We start from the raw sequence: 23,637 nt of genomic DNA, 5'->3' as shown, positions 1-23,637 counted from the left end.
TTGGGCGGTGCTGGCGAGACGCGCGAAATAATCGAACGTGGTTTGTTCGCGGACCAGACACGTGCGAATTTCGGGGTATATCATGCAAATTCGTGCTAATCACGTGCTACATTTTGGTATATCGAGTTTGTTATTATTTTTAAGTTTTACGTTGGGCGGTGCTGGTGAGACGTCTCTCCAGCACCGCACATCATTTTTTGTCATAGAGTTGTATATTTTGTCATGCAAATTTTGGCGAAATTCATGCTAATTACATGCTAATTTCCTGTAAAAAAAAATTGTAAAATTTTTGAATGGGTGGTGCTGGAGAGACGTTCGTGTTATTAGTAGGTGGTAGTCACGATCATATTATAGGAAAGATATTATAAAGATCAACACCAAAGGACTATTCTAGTCATAGATCAACTAACTTAAGTTCTATGATTCTAGTCGTAAACATTTGTAAATCGTTCGTAAATAGTAGTCTGATATCTTACTGATAACTGATAAGTCATACGTCATAATCGTGGACACTACACCTAAGACCGTAGTGTAATATTCTACTAAATTCTAATAATTCTATTTAACTACCTACAGGCTACAAGTTACAATTAATGGAAGTTACTAAACGTTAGTAACTGTTTGTTTTTACTATGGGTCGACCTTCAAAGCAAAAAGCTATTGTTGACAAATATTTTACCAAGTATTATGTTGGAAATATTGAAAAATGAAAATTCTTATTTTGTAAAGAGGCTTATGCCTATAATGCATTTCGTTTGGCAAATAATTTATTAATACGTCTAAAAACTGATTCAAAAAAGTAAACACTTACTAATTAAATAATTACATAGGTACTAATTCAAATAACTGCAAATATTAAAACCTAATACTCAAAACTTAGAACCAATACATTTTCATATATTTTCTATTAGGTTTAGGTAGTTATCAATTTATTACCAGACTGCCATTACATAATTTAATAATCAAAATGCTTTATTATTCATCAATAAACTGAAATATTATTGATATTACATTCTTATTACACTCTGGTAGCTATATATTTAACAATTATCTAAACTACATACGATTTTTGAAAAATACCGTATTATATACGTATCCTCAAAAAAACTACTTCGGAGAAGTAAAAAAGGCTTTATGTGCGTAAGTTGAAGAGATTGGGAGAAAAGATAGAACTTTGGTGTTAGTAAAGATGTGAAATCAATCTCAAAGTTCTGTGCCAAAAAGGGCCACGGTTGAAAAAATAGACTTTGGGGCTTAATAAAGAAGTGAAATCAATACCCAAATTATGTGCCTCAACTTGAAAAAATATCTTATTCAAAAAAATTTCAAGATGTTCAACTGTACAAACATTAAAAAAATATATTAGCACAGAACGGCGTGAATTACAGTTTGTCAACAAAAATTCATACTAATGAGAAAATTAGCACAAAGCGGCCCTAATTACAGATTATCAATAAAAATTCTAGTCAGACAGATTAACTCGTAAACAAGTCAACAACTCCGATTTATGGCTAATTCATCATTATTTTACGCCGTTCTGAGCTAATATTTTTTTTTAATGTTTGTACAGTTGAACATCTTGAAATTTTTTTGAATAAGATATTTTTTCAAGTTGAGGCACATAATTTGGGTATTGATTTCACTTCTTTATTAAGCCCCAAATTCTATTTTTTCAACCGTGGCCCTTTTTGGCACAGAACTTTGAGATTGATTTCACATCTTTATTAACACCAAAGTTCTATCTTTTCTCCCAATCTCTTCAACTTACGCACAGAAAGCCTTTTTTACTTCTCCGAAGTAGTTTTTTTGAGGATTTCAATTATTTTTCCGAAGCACGTTTTACTGTGATATCTCAGGACAATGTAATTATTTTGCTTCAAATACTAAAATCTGGGCGTTTTTGGAATTCTGGGGCCACTTTTGTATTTTCGTGATTTGGTTTTTTATTTGTACCCAGTTGGTTTTGTTCTCCCTGATCATTATGCTGTATCTGCCAGATTTAAGATTATTCTCGTAGAAAATGCAGCTGTGTAGCTTATAGGAGCGATTGTGAATTTTCAGTACAGACGTTGGCAAAGCCTTTATTTTGTAATATTACAGAATATATAATCCCCAGGATTGCTATTATAGGAGTTTTCCAACTGTAATTGAATTATCAAAACTTTGTTGGTAATTTTTGGATCAACCTGAACATTATGAGGTGTATCCTTGTTACAACTTAAACATGTAGTCCCGGTTTTTTTAATTGAACGTTCGAAATCCATAAGTGTTTTTAACTCATACGTTATTTTCGAATCATTTTTTATGGGTACTCCGGTACTCGCATAATATTTGATTGAAATTCTTGGACATTTTTACAAGAACATACAATGCAAAGGTTATGTAAAGTATCATATAATAATCATACGAATTTGTGACAAAAAAATTATACTTATTGTAACAGCAAAATTTACAAATCGTAGTATGTTCCACGGCGTTCGCAGAGTGAATAGAATAGCCATAGAATAGAATAGAATAGAAGACTAGCTAGCTGTTGTTGTGGGTGAGGTTCGCGGTACGGTAGCGGCCGGCGCGTGGCGGTTGCTACGGCGCGGCGTTGGAAGGGGACGTTTGGGCGGCCGCATCTCGCTGTATGACGGACGAAAGAAAAAGACTCACAAAACTGCAGTTTTTAGCTCTGTCTCTCTCGCACTCTGCATTCAACTAACGCGTGCGAGTGAGAGGTCCGAGCGCCGAAACGAAACTTAATGTATAATAGTCTCGCTATCGGTTGTCGGTGTGCTGTTTCTTATCGGTGTTACTTATGCACAGAAAGGAGTCTCTAGCGAGACTCTTCGATAATTCATGTATAATACACGTATTATACAATTGAAAAATAAAATACGGTATTTTTACATGACTGCTCCTGGGTAACGCTTATAGACTATAAAAATAAAATAGAAAAAAAAAGCAGGTAAGTGGATGTTGCTCTGCTGTACAGTAGGTTACAAGTGGATCATTGTATAATAAATTCTTTAAACTTGAATTCAATGATATAATATCATTGTATAAGAAAAACGATACTGAGCGAAAACGGTCAGTCTGGATATTTTATATTGTTATTATTTATTATATTATGTAAGTTGAATTAATATTATAATATTATTATTTTTATTCGTATCTATGGTGATAAACAAAGCGTTAGAAATTAAAAGCCCATTTTTAGCGGTTTTTCGTAATTTTTCGGTGGTTTTTCCCGTGGCATTAAATAACTATTGATAAAATCAAAAAATTACCTCTCTAAGTACCATTTTTATCCAATTTTCTAAAAGATAAGTTACTATATGTTGATATGGAAAAACTCCTTCTGGTAAAAATGTTGTATACAGGATATAAAAAAAAAAATTAAAAAATGAACACCATTGTAAAACTATTAGCTTCCTCGCTCCGCTCAGAATCTAAAATGTGTACCTTTAAACGTCTTGGTACCCAATATAATACTAGATTAATATTAGGTATAGGATATACACCTCACGTACCAAGCCATATAGGTATACTATATTCTATATATACACGTTACAATATCGTATACGACGTTCGATAAAATGTAACCGAACTTTAATTACAAGAACCTACAGAAATTCTAGTCAGTTTTTATGACACCAGGTTATAAGATCATATTACTGCAGGCAGGTTATAATATTAATATATTATTATACTATAATTATTTAAATACTTTTTGCTTATAGCACATGATTATGATATTATATACGAGCTTAGGAGTTGTTTCAATTATAAATTGTATTCATTGTCTATTTGAAGAAATACAATTTTTTAAGTTGTTGTTGTATTCTATCTTAGACAGTCATCAAATAATTGTAAATTATAATATATTAATATATAGTATTAATGTAAAAATAAAATTTAGCAAATAAGTAAATAATTATTAGTTATTACTCAGTTCAATGAAGCTAAAATGTGCTTTTTTTTTTTTATTTATTTGTAGAGTTTTCCTGACAAAATCATCTAAACTTAGTTATATAAAGAACAACATTTTTTTTGGCTATTTATAAAAAAGATATTAACATAATATAATGTAATAATTAACTAGGTTGAAGATAAGCTACTTTAGGACATCATGGAGACGACCACGTTTTAGTCTTCGATTGATGGGGCTAACATTTAACCCGTAATGCAGTGGACCGTTTGCTTTGCGTAGATGACAGAAGAAACTTGCCGATAGGTCCTTTATATAGTCCTTAATAGTTGGTAAATTGAAGTCGGTGTGCAGGGCATCGTTTCGAACAAGCCAAGGGGCATTTGAAATCACACGGAGGACTTTGGATTGTAGAACCTGGATTTTATTTATGTGGGTTGGCGCACATTGACCTCAGACAGGGACAGCGTGTAGTAATAGAGGACGAATGATTTGTTTGTATAGTAGTAATGAGCACTTCCAGCTCAGTGATGTTTGCCGATTTATTAATGGGTATACAATTTTTAAACGTTGGTATCCTTGTTGCACTTTAGAGGATATATTATGTGGGTTCCAGGTAAGTTTTTTGTCCAGAATAACTCCAAGATATTTAATGTTTTGAGACCAAGGTATATTGTGTCCGTTGATTTTTAAGGAATTATGATTAGTGGGTCTACGAAGTGTGAAAATGACTGCTGTGCTTTTGGTCGGATTGAGAACGATTTTCCATTTTTGCGCCCATTTTTGTATTTCGTCAAGATGAGTTTAGATGTTTACTATTACATTTTCGATTTTATCGGAACTAGAATAAATGACACTATCGTCCGCATATAAGGCTATTTCCGTGTTCGTTGTTGTAGCAAAATCTGATATGTAAAACTAAAATTTGCTGAGGCGGCACTATGATATTTGTGCATATAACACCGCTACATTCGCGGGCACGAGACGAGACAGTCCCGCTGTCGTCGTGGAACTCGGCGGGAGCGTAGTACGACGGTTGTACGCAAAAAAGTGACAACTGTAGCACGGACTAAGTGTTTAATTTATAATTGTTTTATGACTGCATCAATAAAAGTGTTTCTGACCGAAAATTGTGTTCAAGTTTTATTTCTGGCTTTGGTGAATAACACTGAAAAGGTAGCAAGACACTTTATTTAGTACATAGGTACTTTCTCTTACAGTACCTACTCGTTATCGTGGTCAGTCGAGAAAGAGTAAGATTTTGTATAGGTTAGAGAGATCCCACCCTCGAACATTCAGTACTCGTTATCGTGGTCAGTTATTTGAGAGTAAAGTAACCTTAGAGTTGTATAGTGTAAATCCTGTCGGACCTTGTTTAACTATCCTTTTGTGCAGTACTCGTTATCGTGGTCATCAAAAAGAAAATTCAAATAGGCTTTTACAACAGGTATCGATAATTTACTCGTTTGACGGTTTGGGAATCGGAAACCAAAATATATCTGTTACATACGCCAAGCCTTTGCGTGACGTATATGACACTGTTGATACATTTCTATGTTAATTAAAGTGCATGCATTTCATCTAAAAAAAATGATATTAATGTGATTACTACTCCGATATAAATGTAGGCATCGTGTAGGCAGGTAACTGTATTGGATGTATTGCATTTGAATTTAATGATATAAAATCATTGTATACGAAAAACGATTCAGAGCGAAGACTGTCTCTCGGCCTATATATTACTAAATATATGTTATGATATTATTGCGCTACCTATTAAAGTATTTACTATTATTAATTAGTTGAATTAATATTTCTGAAAATATTGCAATTGACAATGTCATTGTGTGTATAAAATATAATAATACTTTAAAAGTTTCAAGTAACCACAAATTATATTTTTAATTACAACAAAATAACTAAAATCGTTATTCTTTATTAAAATATTTAATTTTGTCCAAATTTTATATTGAAATGTAAATAAAAAAATAACTGTGCTTATAAATTTTAGGTTTTTGGTTACAGTATGAACAAATTTTTAGAAATCTTGTTTTAAATGTTCAAACATTAGCAAAATTAAAATCATTGTATACGAAAAACGATGTCATGCTATATTTTATTTAGTCTATTAAGTTACAAAAGTCAAATGTTAAAACATAATTTTACGAATATTTCATATTTGTGTTAAGATTTAGCAGCGGTTCTATTCAAAGTAAATTTATCAACATATCAACATTTGCGTATTCAATAAGTATATATTGATACTAACCAATATTAAAACAATGGTACCTACCAAAATATAAAAGTTACCAAATTCTTTTTATTTGTTTATGGTATTATAGTTTATTGCGTTGTATTAAAATACGTTTAGAAACCGGAAATTTAGCACGCTCGCAGAGTTAGCTTTCCTAACCTTTTTTATGATATTATTGTTATAAAAGTAATTTATTTTACTATACATTTTTAGCTACTAAATAATTTGTACATTTTTGAGATTTTGATGAATTCTGTCAACATTTAAAACTTTAAATGCTTATAAAAAAAATTGTGCCCTTGTGTCTTTAATATTTCCCAATATTTCCAACTTACGAGGAACCTTTTATTAAATTTTCAAGCTTTTTTATCAAACAAAAAAAATATTATTCAAACTTATAGATTACATTTTGTATATTGACCAAGCCACCCAGCCGTTTACAGTTATTTCATATTATATTTAACTTTGTTAACGAAGAAACAGCTTAAACAAATATCTGAAAAGAGGAAAAACACATGCACCACAACTCTACTCTTAACGAAGAAATTAAAATTAAAATGTATAAACACTAGTTAGCACTAGTTAGAAAAAAATGATTCCGATGAGAATAACTGGTTCATACTGAATACAGTCTCGCTATTATAAATTATTATACTAGAACGATGAATACTGATTAAATATTTCGAATAAAACTAGTTATGCCTATAGGAGGTGGAAAATATTATTGCGTTGTACTGTTAGTTACTTAGTTGATAATCGGCGTGCGTGTATCTATACTAATAATTTATTGTAATTAAAATAATATTTTTTTTAAATACCTTCACAAGGAATACAATATAAGACTAATAAATATTAGATTCACATGATTATTCACTAAGTTTTCATCAGAAATCATAATACGAATTACAAAACCGTACTATATACATTATGTACAGGTAAGAAATGTATACAAATATTACATCTATATCAACTAATAAGTAATAAGTAATAACCACTTCAATTTCTTTTAATTTATTATTTTTATTTAAGAGAAATACCGAAAGCAGATCGTAAAGTAGAACGTCCTTGCAACCCGAGATGTAATGCAAATATTTTTGAAATTATCACATACCGGTAAATAAATTAAAATAATATATTTACTTGTACTTATATAAGTAGTTAAAATATACTTGTATATTAAAAATAAGTAAATTATTGCAGATACCAATAGACTGGAATTTAAAAAGTAATAATAAATATTTGTGATAGTGTTTCACTCATATTTATGTGGTTTCGATCATACAAAATTAGATATTGCTAAATTATATTATATCTGATACGAGTACAAATAGGTAGTAATATTGTTCACGCCCTTTCTCGTAAATTGTCCAACCCCGAAACAACCTTTACACAGACAATTACACATTTACAAAATATATTTAAAATTCACATATTTCTTCTCTATCACTTTATTTTACTACCAAACATATATTTTGTTTTAACAAAAACTATTTGACCTCTCAGGTAACGGGTTTTATATATCTAGTTTCATAATACCCACCCCCCTCACCACTACTACATTAAGATACTATCATATGCATTAATACACGATAGCGAGAAAGATCTAAAATCAATCTAAAATCAATTTAAATATATAATATTTTAAATGCTCTTTAAAATGTCCCCTTAAACTTGCTATTTATAATTTATAAGTGGAATCTGCTAAGAGAGGAAGTACAGGTGGTCTTATTAAATGTTGTCAAGAGATTAGTACTTATTAGCTTATTTACTAGGTTAGTATGAAAAATATTTAACTTTTACAAATTAATAATATATGTAAAGAATTGCAATTGCTGTGCAGCAGGTGTCGAGTATACCAAATTATAGAGTTTATCACTGTAATCTATGTGTTATATTTTAATTCAATAATAAATCATTACTCATTAGGTGCATACGAAAACGATTCTGAATAGTGAGCGAAGACGGTCTGTCAGTCTATATTAACAAGTATTAATTCATGATAGGTATATTTTTTGATATTGCTCTTAATTATTTTTTATTATTTCGATAATTATTATAATTATAATAATTATTATTTTTTTTTTCAAATAGAGCAATCTTAAAATAATAGAACACCTTAAATCTGGAATATTGAAGCCTTACTAATCAGCTTAATGTACCAATATTGAATATCAAATGTCTATAATTAGCTAAAAAAATTCGTTATTTCTACACTATCCTTATAAAATGGTATTAGCTCATATAAACAGTTTGAAAAATTCCAAGTGTGTAGGTACGGTTATTTGTTTTTGAATTTATTACTAATTTTTTATTTTTATTGATCTTAAGCATCAGAAACTATGGCAATTAGCATTTTTTAGGTGGGTTACGGTTGATTGAGGAACGCGTGAATGTAGGGAGGATTCGTCATTAAAAACCCGAGTGGTCATCTATTCGGGAACTATCGTCGCCGGCAAATTCTTGACCTCAGAACACGTTAGTGACTGAGGCTAACCACCAAGCTACATCAACTCCTAAAGGAATTGTTTGATCATAAATCGTTATTTTAAGCGTGAATATCTCCAATTTCATCAATTAATATTAAACTTCAAAGTTGAGACCTTCATATAAAAATATTTGTAGTATAACGCTAAATACATTATTATTTAATTCCAGTGTAACATAAACTAATGAGTTCCATTATATTTTAAAATCTTAGATATAAATATTAAAAAGCGGGTATGTGAGTATCATTCTGCTGTTCAGTAAGTTACAAGTGGGTTACTTAAACTGCCCTTGTAACAATATATCAAGAGCCTAATATTGCATTTTTACGCTTTTTAACCCAACTATAATTACATTTTATTGACATTTATAGAAAAAAAAAACTAAAATAATGTCCGTAAACAGTTCAAAACGAGTGAAATTATTATAAATACCAGTTCTTTTTACTTTGGTTTCTTGATAATTGGTGTTTGAGTAAATGTTTGTACATGATACGACTCATTACTAAACGTTTCAATTGAAATGTCGTAATACCGATATAACAAAATCAGACACAGTAACATGTAAATTATATTACTCATACGTTACGACGACATTGACTTATATATTATGTTCATTACTATCATAGGAATTTCATTATTTTACATAATTTTCTCAAATGTAAACTACCAATTTCAAAATTATATTATAATTTTAAGCTATTATTACCAATAGGCAATAAGGTCTTTATTCATATATAATATATATAATGTGATGCAATTAACTAGCTATCTTTATTTTCTAAATCAATAATTGTGGATTTTAAAAACATGTTTTTGTATAATTTGAATTATTTGTATATTACTAAGTAAACACATAATTATAAAAAAAAAATTAATTTATGATCATACTGATTTTTAGTTATTATATGATTTATTTAGTTGGATGTCAAACCTATTTAAAATAGGACGGCACAGGGATTTAATTGAAACAGATTTGTATACGACATTAGACGATCACACATCATCATCATTAGGCGACCAATTAGAAAAGTAAATCAACTATAATGTATAATACTATAGTATTTCTTATTAATACTTTGAAGTAAATTGGCATTTCTTTCGGCACATATTTAGGACATGGAGATCGGAGTTGGCCAATGCATATTTAGCGAATCGAAAGCCGAAATTTTTAAGAGTTTTGATCCGAATGTTTGGTGCCAAATATATGTTTCTCGGATTTATACTTTGCATACTTAACACTATATTCAAGTAAGATTTTTTTTTTAAATTTATTTTGTGGTTAGTGAGTGGTGATCGTGTGACTCGATCGCCACTGGACGTCAATGTTTAATAAGTGTTTATTATAATATAAAGTTCGTTTATTTGTGTATTTCTGTAATCGTCGTATACGACACATGATATTAGCATGGTGTATTTATCATAAATGAATAAATGATAAGTGATGAATACACCTTGGGTAGTGGGTACTAGTTATTTATATAGAGGGACTACGACAATAGAACAAAAGATGTTATAAAGAAATCAAAAGACAAAAATTAGGATTAAACATATAAAAAAAAATGTTATCGCAGGTAGATTGCTTACCTGTCAATATACTGCTTGCATAATCACAAGCTAATCTCACGGAAAACGCAGGTCGAGATGACTATATATTAAAATAATATAATATAATTTATACTTAAAAAGACATTGCTTCCACAACGTATAACCCAAAAGGATCAATCGGAATTTTTTTTCCTGGCTACGCCGAGTAATTCAGCTAGTTTCTTTATAAACTTTAAAAAAAAAAAAGTTTGTATGTTTGAGTCCAAATTTTTGTCTGCTTATTTTTATAACATCTTGAAATAATCTATAATCATTTGGTGTTGGTGACAAAAGCGCTAAAATTAGTTTTTTTTTATTTATCTTCATTTAATAAACTCCATAACTGAGAACATTTTTAAAAAATTAACTAACTTAATTTACACTATTATTACAGAATATCTGAACCTATATTAATTGGTGAACTATTGGAATATTTTAATCCTGATAATTCCAAAAACTCTGATATAAGATATGCATACATATGCACATCTGGTTTAGTAATCAGCTTATTTATAACAACAATCATAGAATATTTAACGTATCAGGAAGTCTTCAATGAATCGATGAAGGTGCGAGTTGCGTGCTCGTCTCTAATTTATAGAAAGGTAAACCTACAAAATATTCTTACAGATAATATTATTCTGCTATTACACAGTGGTTGCTAGCCATCGAACCATGGATAGTGTTTAGTGGATACATTTTTGCTGTATAATATTTAAAATTATTTTGATATTTTTGAACAAAAAAACACGCGTTATTCGACATACAGATAATTATTTTCGCATGCAATTTGAAAACGCTGGTTATAAATTATAACTTACAAGTGATGTATTGCATATTATACTTCATACTTTATGCTGCCGACTTAAGAGAATACTATATTCAATATTTATAAAATAGGTACCTAAATATTATAAAACATAAACTATCCTTAGAAAGTCTAAAATAGTTGCTAATCGGGTGGATCCAAGGCTTCACTCAGAATCAAGTTCATATGTGTATACGACCATTTATCATTAAATTTAATACAGTGCCTTACTTAGTTATAACTTATAAGGTACAATCAAAACGTACCTACTATAACTCTGAGACTTTTTCCCGATTTTTTTTATTTCAAATATTGAATAAATTGAAGCAAAACTTTCACACTCATATACATAAACATAATAGTAATATACGTGGTGGCTGGTGGAGAACTTATAAGTTTAAAAGTTTAAAAAAATTCAGATGGAGGTAAAAAATAGTTTTAAATACTTTAATTCGACATTACAGATCAATATAATAGCCAGTAGATAACCAGTAACTTGTTAGTCTAGTGTCTCATTTAAAAAAATACATAGACTTTTATTTAGGAGTTCAGGATGACTGCGTACATTGTGCTTTGTGTTATATTATGAATCACAAATATGTATTATCTAATAACTAACCATTAATTGTGTATAATATACCTAGTGGAAATTATGTAATTTTTACAATTTATTCGTTTCTATGGTGAATAAACCAAGAGTTAGAGACCAACATCGGTTAGAGAATAAAAATATCTGTACCCAGTCTGAAAACATATTTATATTAAAATAAAGTTGAGCATTCTAATTAATACAGTAGAATTTTTAGTTATTACTTTAATTAATTATACCTATTAATTATTGATTATTTATTTTATACAATGTTGGATGGTGTGGGTGAGGATCAGCTGACCTTAATAGCTATTTTAGTATGAAATTGTTGTTGTTGGGGTTTAAGCCCCATCACCAAACAATAAAATCATCTTGTTAGGCCTATGCAAATATATTAATAATAAATGTACATAATACATATAGGTAAACATTACACATACGAATATAAATAATAATTCTCAACTTTATTCGCAGCCGACGCGACGATAAAACAACATACCAATAAATTTGTCAAACGTTGTTCAACAAGATAGACCGGATTTATCGTCGACACTCGTATTATTATTTATTTCCATATTACATTATTACATAAAAGATCGTACATGAGCGTCAGGCAACGAATTTTATTTCGTCTTTTCAATTCTCCAAGTTGCATTCATGTTCATTTGTATTACGTTCAAAACCATATTAATAAAAAAAAACGTATTTCTAATCCCTAAACGTAATAGTTATATACTTAGGTGTATACAATATAAATATAATATAAAATATCCTAGGCTAACAAACAGTTTCTGCTCAGAATCGTTTTCCGTAAATAATGTAATATATCATTGAATTTGAATTTAATACCATCCATTACAGTGGTCCACTAGTAACCAACTGTACAGCAGAGCGACATCCACTTACCCGCTTTTTGTTTATCTTTATTTTACGATTAAAAAATAGTTTTATATAATTATATAACCGTTTTTACTTAGACATTATTTCTGAGCAATAAAGCTCTTGGTGAAACAACAGTTGGCCAAATGATAAATTTGATATCGAATGATGTAAATCATATCGACATTTCATTACAAAAATTACATAATTTATGGATTGGACCTTTGCAAACAATAGTGGTTACATATTTATTGTGGCAGGAAATTGGCGTGTCCTCGTTAATTGGAATATCAACCTTTTTTTTCTTTATCCCGTTACAAGGTTGGTTGACCATAAATTATTTGAAATCGGTGATATGAAATAATTTATTTGAAATCATTTCATTTAGCATGCTTAAATCGTGTATAACTTGTTTAATTTATTATCAGGTTGGATGGGGAAAAAAATGTCTGAAATCCATTTAAAAACGACAAAGAAGACCGATGAGAGAATACGTCTTATGAATGAAATCATTTTGGGAATACAGGTGATCAAAATGTACACTTGGGAAAAACCTTTTAGTAAACTTATAGAATATGTGAGAAAGTATGTTTTTTACAATTGTATAATAAGTAAAATATTTATATATAATAAATAATAAGTATTTAGTATTATATTGGTGTCATTATAAACTATAGAATGGAAGTTGAACAGATTAAAGGATCGACATTTATTGGATTCATTTCTATTTCGTTCAAAGTATTTCAAACAAGATTTCAATTATTCGTCAGTATTGTATTGTACATCTTACTAGGAAATCACATATCTGTGCACAAAGTAAATAATAAAGTATATAAAGTTAAGAAGAAAATGTACCCGCCGCATGTGTTGTCTCGTGTTCAGCACAACCAATATTGTGTTCTTAGTTTTTATTTATTTATTTATTATTAGAAAACAAGAATATTATACAATCTGTAATAAATGTATACAATAGATAATATGGGAGGGTTACAAGTATACAGGACTAGACAGCGTGATAGAAGGGGGGGTCCAATAATTTGTTTTAAATGTCAAGTAGGTCCCTGGGCCAATTTTGTTTAAGACGGTGGGAGTTTTTATTTCTTAGAATTTAATTATTGACCTATATACTTGAAATCTAATTACTGTAGTTAGTAACATCATTATTACTTTTTATGTAACTGATGAGTAGATTTTAGTTAATATGAATGATTGTTTTATCACTAATTATTGTAAAATCAAAATATAGTATGTGCTGTGTTATCAGAAATTTTTACTTCGCTCCACCACCCCCTCATCACTGGTTTATATTTCTGCGGCCTAATCTTTTAATATTTAAGATTTATTAGAGATTGAAACAATCTTATGTTCAAATTTAAAACTTACAATTGAAAACTAGTCCTGTTCAATACAAATTTGGTACGTTTAAAATATGGAGACAACACACGGGACTTATTAACAACTTACTGTAAATCGCTAGTGTTTAGGAATATGCTGACACTTGGGCGCAGGACAATAGGGCACGGAAAATTGGGTGCGGGACTTTTAGGCGCAATGAAAATTGGGAGCAAATAATATATATAATATAATAAATTCTAGATTTTATTGCAGTATATGTATACGTTTATAATACACGTTGATGTATATAGGACATAGGTTACTTTGTTATGCAGTAGATTATTATATTATTTAATACTACGTATTAAACGGACTAAGGTTTGAAAAATGATGATATTTTAATCTGGTTAGGTTCACAGTTGTTCAATACAATAAAACTTATCATTAGACCTTTTTTTTGCACATCCGGTTGATTGGCGTTCGGATAACCAGCGTACTTATCAATATTTCTTTCTATCGCCCAAATCCCCTATTATAATACATATAACATGGATAAGAATTTATAATCTACCAAGACAAAAACTTAACTATGCTTACAGTTTTTAATTTATGTAACAGCTTTAATATATCTAATCAAATATTTGTGTTAATTAAAAAAAATATATATTGATTATAAATTAAATTATTAAAAATTGTGTAGATTTAATATTCTTAAGAAGATATTGCATAATAGTATTATTATAATTTTAATTAATAAATAAATGTTCTTGCACTCAAATGTACGGCGCCCCATTGTCAAGCAACTCGACACTGCTTACTATACTATTTTAATTTTAATTATAATAAAATAATCTATATTTATTATTAACTTTAAGGTTTATGTTCTTACATCAATATACTCAGTGTTGCATGTGTCAATGGTAGTACTGTTTTCTTCTACTTTGTTGAAAATTGGTGAATTTATTGTATCCATTAAACGCATCGAGGTATATCCTAATATTTGTATATTTATTTATTTCAAAATATAAGTGATAAAACAATATACCATGTATCATAAGTAATTAACATGTAAAAAAGAAAATCTAAGTATACGTTTTTTGTTTAGAACTTCTTATTACTCGAGGAAAAGAATCAAATATCAAAATGTTGTTTGAAATCTGACACATCAGTGGAATATGATGTTATTAAATCACAAAATGCTGATGAGAAGATTAAAAATGACTATAAGGATTTTGAAAAAGAAACTGAACTTAATGATGATAATGGTATAGTCATTATAAATGCTACTGCAAAATGGACGGACGATCAAAATAGTAACACATTAGAAAAAATTAATTTAACCGTAAGACCTGGACGATTGCTTGCAGTTATTGGATCAGTAGGAGCTGGAAAGGTGAATATACTACATTATTAATATTTAATACCATATATATCAGAGGCTATCTCACTGTCGTTATCATAGGATATTTTAATCAAAATACAGATTTATTAAAATAATTATATTGGTTTATATATTTGAAAATGTTGATTTACAACGTTACTATTCAGCATTATTTACACATAATAACATGTGAAATATGAATCATAAAAACATCTAAATAAACTTATAGCATGACGGATGGAGGTTGCAGTCTGATCTCATTTATAAACCTAAAAAGTTACTATCAATATTGAGTTCAATAATGAATTAGAGCAGGAAAGCAAGTCAAAGTTTAAAAATGTTTCCAAAAATTCAACTACCTAGTTAAATTAATAAAAATGAATTGAAGGTGAACATGGGTACACACAGGAAATAATAAAAAAATATTTCTTTTAAGTAAAACATAACTTATGAGTATCATATTCTATACGCAGAGTTCATTAATACAAGCAATTTTACGGGAATTGCCAATTTCTGAAGGCAGAATTTCAGTGCATGGAGTAGTGTCTTATGCACCACAGGAACCGTGGATATTTTCTGGGTCTGTTCAACAAAATATCCTATTTGGATCACCGATGGATAAAGAACGATTCAAACAAGTATGAATTTATAAGTATGGTATTCCTAACGCTAATTTGTTTACTGTTGTCTCGGGAATCTACACATGTACATCATAAACACCGTGGCATTCAACGTGTTAAAACAACATTCGTAATTACATATGTCACAAGTCGCAGGGTTTGCAGACTGCATTAAATCACAGGTGGATAAATGGATTACCTGCATAAAAATATAGGTACTGCTCGCATATCACGAGCGTGTTAACGGTTAACGCCGGACAGGATGGCTATAATATAATATTATAATCAAACGTGTCCTGACTGACTCTCTGACTGACCAATGTAGAGCCTAAACAATGATAGCTTGATGCTTGCAATTATCACGCTACCTTCGTACTATACGATGTAAGTGTACACTAAGAAAGCATTTTCCAAAATTCGTGTTTTAAATTGGTGCTTGCAAAAATATTTTGAGATTCAAGATGATCGATGAACATTTTTAAAGTTTTGAAAACCATTACACCGAATTAAAAAAAAAATCACGAATTAAATACAGTTTGAATCATACAGAGTTGACATTTTTATTGGGCAACGGAATCGTGTGGATCAACTAGTTATTTACTATTATATACTTTAAATTTAGAATACAGTTAATTGAAATGATTTTTAAATAGGTTGTTGATGTATGCGCACTAAAAAGCGATTTTGAACAATTTCCACTTGGCGATGAGACGATAGTGGGAGAAAGAGGAATAACCTTAAGTGGAGGACAAAGAGCTAGAATTAATTTAGCGAGGCAAATATTAACTAGAAAACTAACCATGATTTACCATTTAATAATTCTAAAATATTTATTTCAGAGCGGTTTACAAACAAGCAGATATTTACTTACTGGATGATCCTCTTTCAGCTGTTGATGTTAAAGTTGGCAAGCATTTATTTGAAAAATGCATTTTAGGTACATATAAGAATTTTTAAATTGTGTAAACACATATATATATATATATATATATCTTATTGTTTTTGATTAATAGACTACCTAAAAGCAAAAACATGTGTTCTTATTACGCACCAAGTACAATATTTATCAGACATTGATCAAATTGTTCTAATGGATAATGTTAGTATAAGTCTATAATCTTTGGGCTACTGAATTATATATAGTTGTTCTAACCTTAAAGCTATATAGTTTATTATTATTTTCAGGGAAATATAGTAAGTGAAGGATCTTATCAAGACCTAAAAGCTTCCAGTTTTGACGTTGCAAAATTACTTGAATCTTCAGAGGATACTAATATTGAAAACGAAAATGAAACAACTAATATCAAAATCAATAGTGCCAAATCACGCTTGGTTTCTTCTCTGCATCATGGATCCAACAAGAGCATTATATCGTCTAAATATGAAAATCAAATTACTGATGACAAATATTCAAACCCCAATGCCATATCACCTCCCCAGTCATATGAATATAATTCCAAAAATATATTTATATCATACATTTTGGCTGGTGGAAGCACAATTAACATTTGGTTTTGTATTTTTATGTGCATTTTAACTCAAGTTCTAATTACCAGTGGAGATTTTTGGCTTAGTTTTTGGTACTTTTTCTACAGCTACTATATTATAATTTATAACTATTAAAATATAGAAATATAAATGTATTTTGTATATCCAATTTTCAGGGTTAATCAGGAAGTTTATGAATTTCATAAACTTTTAAATACATCTCACGATACTAATACATCAGTGTCTCGTGATTCATATAATAGTGCATCAGCGTCATTGTTGTTGTCAAATTTCCAGCAACATTTTGTTATTATTTATGTTTTATTAATTGTTTCCCTGATAATATCAGGTATCATCAGGTCTGCTATATTTGTTAAAATTACTACAAAAGCTTCAATAAATTTACACAATCAAATGTACGATTCCATTATAAGAACCAGTATGTTTTTTTTCAATACAAATTCATCAGGTAGGTAATTATTATTTTTAAATTCTGTGATTTACATAATAATATTATTATACATTTTGTATGCTATCATAAACAGGACAGATATTGAACCGTTTTTCTAAAGACATGGGAGAGATGGATAAAACTTTACCAAATATTTTTTTGGATTCTATTCAAGTAATAAATTAACTAAATGTTAATTATTTACTTTACTTTAATATTTGTTTTTGTATTTAAATAAAATGCTTTGGAATTATTTATTTATTTGTATTAGACTATTTTGTTTATTCTGGGAACTGTATTTATTGTTGCATCAACTAATATTCATCTTATTATACCAACAATTATCGTGGGAATTATAATTTACAAACTAAGATATTTGTGTTTTAATACATCTCAATGTGTCAAAAAATTAGAAGGAACTAGTAAGTATCATATTTAAATTGTAAATATATGTGTACTTACCTATTGTATGTATTTTATTTTCAATTAAAAACAATTGTTTATTTATAACTTTAAATAGCACGAAGTCCAGTATTAGCTCATATGAATGCATCATTACAAGGTTTAACAACAATAAGAGCATTTAAAGTAGAAGATATTTTATCTAGAGAATTTGATAAACATCAAGTAATTTAAAATTATTATTATAAAAGGATAAACCCACAATTATTTGAGTGGTTTTATATATTATTTGTATCGCAGTAATATAATAGATATTTGTTTTATATACATTTAGGATTTACATACCTGTGCTTCACATTTGTGTATCTGTTTAAATCAAGGATTTGGGTTTTGGTTGGATATAATCTGTATTATTTATATCAGTATTGTAATATCCAGCTTTTTACTAATCGACAACAGTAAGTCAAGAACTAAAATACATCAGATTCAATTATTAAAATGTTATTCAAATATATTTAATTTAATTTCAGATATGTATGGAGGAAGTGTTGGTCTAGCCCTTACACAAGTGATGGCATTACTCGGTAGGATTCAATGGGGGATAAAACAATCCACATCTTTAGAAATCCATATGGTACCAGTTGAAAGAATATTCGAATACACACATTTGCCATTAGAAGATACTCTTCAATCTACTACTAGTAACATTTAATAATTGTTATTTTAATAATTTATTCATGTCCAATAAATATTTAATATTAAAATGATTATTTTTTTTCTAGAAAAAACACGACCAAAAGGGTGGCCTTATGCTGGTAAAATTGTTTTCAAAGATTTTAATTTACGTTACAGTTCAGATTCACCATATGTATTAAAAAATCTAAATATTCAAATTCAGACAATGGAAAAAGTAGTTGATTGAGTGTCATTTTAAATGTTAAATAATTATAGTTTTACGTTTTTTTAGGTGGGTATTGTTGGTAGGACCGGCGCAGGTAAATCGTCCTTTATCGGAGCATTGTTTAGATTAACTCTGAATGAAGGCAAAATCATCATTGACGGTATAGATATACACGAATTAGAACTGAATGACCTCAGATCTAAGTTGTCCATTATTCCTCAAGAACCAGTATTATTTTCTGGGACAATGCGAACAAACATAGATCCATTTGACGAATACCCGGATCATGCTCTTTGGAATGCACTAGATGAAGTATATTTTTTAATTAATTTCACCTAACAACAAAAAATAATTTCTTTTCTTAATTGACTGAAAATATTTTTAATAATTAAAAAGGTAGAACTCAAAGAGTTCGTAGAAGATTTGCCCGACGGTCTAAACTCGAAAATTTCCGCGAGTGGATCAAATTTCAGTGTTGGTCAAAGGCAATTAGTTTGTTTGGCTAGAGCAATAGTACAAAAAAATAAAATCCTGATATTGGATGAGGCCACCGCCAATGTCGATCCAATGTAATAAAAGTGTTGATAACTGCTTTATTGTAATCCAATATTATTTAATCACATACATACTAATTTTTTTTACAGGACTGATAAGTTGATTCAAAATACAATTAGAAATAAATTTAGGTTTTGCACAGTACTAACAATTGCTCACCGTCTAAATACTATTATGGACTCCGATAAAGTACTAGTTATGGATTCTGGAAAAATAATTGAATTTGACCATCCATATACTTTGTTGAAAAACACTGATGGATTTTTCTACAAAATGGTAGAACAGGCAGGAAAGGATACTGCTTGTTTTTTACATGCTGTGGCATCTGAGGTACTTATCAAGAAATCCATATTTTCTCATTACATCAATATAAAATATGTGATCTTTTATAATATGAATCTTTTTACCATAATTTTTTTTAGAATTTTACAAAAGTCCGGTCTCCAGTTGATGAAAAAATCTGAGCAATCAAATTTTTGAATAAGTTTTTTTAAATAGAGTCTTCGTTTGTCAATCACAAATGTATCGTTATAGTCTATAGAATAATTACATTTTTGTTCCCTTCCTTGTATGTTTCTCAGCTATCTCTATTTCAACTAAAAAATAAATAAATAATTGTAATTATTTTTTGAAGTACCTATAAGCATGGTATATTATGGTAGTAATATATAATCTAATAGTATACAGTAAATATTTGATATTTTAGATTCTGAGCGGAGTGATAAATGCATTTATTTTACAATTATGTGTTTTTTAAAATTTTTTTTTATGTGCCTGACATCACCTCTTGTCATCTGAGGACAGTAAAAGTGCTCAGATTTTCTTCAACATTATCTTTTCTGATAGGAAAGTGAATCTTGTTGGTACTAACCTTTGGGGGGTCTTTAAATTGATTTCCAGTAATTTTCAAAAGCGCCGTGAAAAACAAAAGAAAAATTAATGAAAACGGGAATTTTTACGCAAAAATTTGGTTTTGGTTTTTGGTGTAACTCTAAAACAAATAACCGTAGATACCTTAAATTTTTTCTGAATGTTTATATAAGCATTTTCTATACACCATAACATTTTCAAAATATTTTGTCTTATTTTGAACTGTTTACGGGCATTTTAAGTTTCCGGTTTTTTTTATTTTTAGATTCTGGAACGATGAATGTATTGATTATACATTGATGTGTGTGTTTTTTTTTTATTTTTATTTATTTTTTTTTCTTTGCCGTAAAAGTGCTTGGTTTTTCTTCAACAGTATCTTTTTTGATAGGAAAGTGAATCTAGTTGGTACTTTGGGGGCTCAAAATTATTTGATTTTAAAATTTGTTTACATTTCTTGATAGATTCTGCATCGTTTTCATCAAGCATATCAATTACGCGTTCAATTATTTTAAAATGATTGCAATAGTATGAAGCCGCATCTATCCATGTACCCCACCTGGTCAAAATAGGCTGCGGAGGTAATAGAATATCAGGTGCAACAGATTTTAATATTTGAATACGTGACGGCGCCTTAAGAAATGATTTTTTTACATTGGATACGAGTTGATCGACGTTTTTATACTGGTTTCTTATTTCTTCAGCAACACGGTGAAGCCCGTGTGCTAGACAAGTAACATATATTACTTTAGTATACAAATTTTGAATTGCTTTACCGGTCTTCATCATGTAAGGCGCGGCGTTACTTACAAATAAAATCACTTCATCGTATTTTACACCCCGTGGCCAGAGCATGTTCAATGATTGGTCAAAAAGCTTAAAAATTGTGGAATGGTTTGCTTTTTGTATTTGGTATCATTATCGGGAATCACGCGTGTGGTGTACCGATAAGTAATAATACATTTATAATTTATAGTAATCGCCGATCGACTTATACTCCTCTTATAAATAATTGTCAAATATGCACTTATAAAATGAAAAATGGTCAAATATGGTCATTACTAATGACTAATGAATTATGATGTTTCTTTAGTGACGATATACCTATTATTACCATAGTCCATATATCCATAAGGTTATAGGTCTATGATTATTACTGTGTGCGTGCGTTAATTGGTTGCTCACAGTTCAGTCACTTAATCACGCCCTCTCAATGTAAGAGTGTAGGCTTACACTGTAAGTAACATAGGTAAGGCTGGTCAATAAGTATAATGTCTATAAGTATTATACAATCGATACTAAATGCTGTTGGAGATAGGACGTTTGTATACGATATTAACAATAATACATCATAGGTATTATCAATTTATATAATATACTACAGTTCGAGTTTTAATAACTGACAAACCTTTTTTTTTATTTATCCTCTAATATTCCTATACACTGAATGTTGAACATTTAAAATCGCTGTTTACGGCGAACATATCGTGTTTCGAAAACGCAGATGATACTATAAAAAATACAGAATCGAATTTTTAGGTTGGTAATCATGATGGTTCTTTAGTAGTTTAGTGACAATATATTTTTACTAGGGATCAACATTTCCGAAAAAAGACCCAGGTTTTGACGAAAAGAACTATGATTTACCGGAAAAATTGAAAAATTTTTAGAAAAAACATTTTTTTTCTTAAGAATTGAAAAAGTAATGTAAAGTGGAAACAATCCAATAAATAATGATACCTAGTCGATAATCATAAAACATACATTAATATACTATGAACTTACAATAACAGTTGAAAAATATTAAGAATTCAAAAGCACATATTTTATTTATGAGTATTTAAACTTCGAATTTTGACAAAATGTATCAAATTTAAAATTAAAAAATGATTTTTTAGTTAAAAATATATATAATGTTCAACTTTTATAGCTAAGAATTGAAGGTTTAAAACAAAGTTCCGCGTAGATTGATAAATAAATTACTTTATTCACAATAATATAATAAAATATATTTTTTAGTCAGATAGACTGGCCGTCTTCGCTCAGAATCGTTTCTCGTATACAATGATATTATATGTACATTGTACACCATTAATAATTTCATGAAATTGGGTTTTAAACCATAAATATAATATAATTTGATAAACAATTAAATTATACAATTTAGAAATATACAATTATACAATACCACTAATATTGCTCGTTTTATTATCTTAATACTTATTTATATCATAGTAAATATTTTATACTCATATATAGCTTCGAATTGCCTATACAGGGCGCCGCGTCATCATTATAGACGTGCTACGCATGAATACATATAAAATATAATATGATTTGATATTTTAAATTGAAAACGAATAGGCAGCATATAACTAAAAAGTGAATTTTCTAAAAAATAATAACTTTACAAATTCATATCATAATGACCTACACAATTTAAAATCAAATCAACAGATTTGTATTTATACAACAAAAGCCAAAAAACTACCTATATTATGTATAATATTATGTTGAGCACAATAATTGCGCATATTTGATGAAATTTAATAATTAATCCATAACATTTTCCATTTAATACATTTTATTTAATACTATCTGGTCTCGTGCAATTCGTTGTCCCGTTAAAAGTGCGAACTCTATATTATTCAAACTTTGTTAAATTCGTTATTTAATATTCGGTGTAATGGATAATGGTGTTCAAAACTTAAACATTTTCAACAATCATCTTGAACCTGAAAATGCTTGTGCGCCATTTTAAAATGCAAATTTTGGAAAATGCTTTCATAGTGCACACTTACATGGAATACGAAGGTACCATGAAAATTACAATCCTCATGCTATCATTGCTTAAGCTTTACGTTGATCAGTTAGTGAATCAGTCAAGAAACGTTCGATTATATTATAATTTATAATATAGTCATCCCGCACGGCTTGTGATATGCAAGCAGTATATTATCACTATGTAGACAATAGGGATATATAGATAGCATAGCCCATAAGTATATATACCCCGCTATGTGCGTACGTAAGTGTATATTATATATATATATATATATAATACAGAAGATAGCAGAAAGATTTATTTCGTACAAACCTTGTCCTAACAATTACGAAGAAA

At 29.1% G+C, this 23,637-nt stretch overlaps 1 protein-coding gene across 1 annotated transcript; it reads left to right on the top strand.

Annotated features, from left to right (window-relative positions):
• The first annotated feature begins 6,927 nt into the window (after positions 1-6,927).
• On the top strand, positions 6,928-22,023 carry LOC132946191 (ATP-binding cassette sub-family C member 4-like). The gene is made up of 26 exons (XM_061016059.1): positions 6,928-7,105; positions 7,200-7,283; positions 9,575-9,685; positions 9,770-9,904; positions 10,635-10,845; positions 12,615-12,837; positions 12,945-13,101; positions 13,194-13,332; positions 14,727-14,837; positions 14,957-15,244; positions 15,706-15,870; positions 16,506-16,627; positions 16,692-16,789; positions 16,866-16,951; positions 17,038-17,432; positions 17,517-17,809; positions 17,886-17,965; positions 18,063-18,213; positions 18,312-18,418; positions 18,528-18,651; positions 18,724-18,894; positions 18,976-19,103; positions 19,161-19,406; positions 19,491-19,663; positions 19,739-19,979; positions 20,072-22,023. Exons 1-26 carry the CDS (start codon positions 7,098-7,100, stop codon positions 20,111-20,113), a joined length of 4,089 nt encoding a protein of 1,362 aa, XP_060872042.1. The 5' UTR covers positions 6,928-7,097; the 3' UTR covers positions 20,114-22,023.
• Positions 22,024-23,637: the final 1,614 nt, after the last annotated feature.

This window comes from Metopolophium dirhodum, chromosome 6 (genome assembly GCF_019925205.1).
Source record: "Metopolophium dirhodum isolate CAU chromosome 6, ASM1992520v1, whole genome shotgun sequence".
NCBI classification, from domain to species: domain Eukaryota; kingdom Metazoa; phylum Arthropoda; class Insecta; order Hemiptera; family Aphididae; genus Metopolophium; species Metopolophium dirhodum.
The sequence above is the reverse complement of the archived record's forward strand: the minus strand, read 5'-3'. Positions and strand labels throughout refer to the sequence as shown.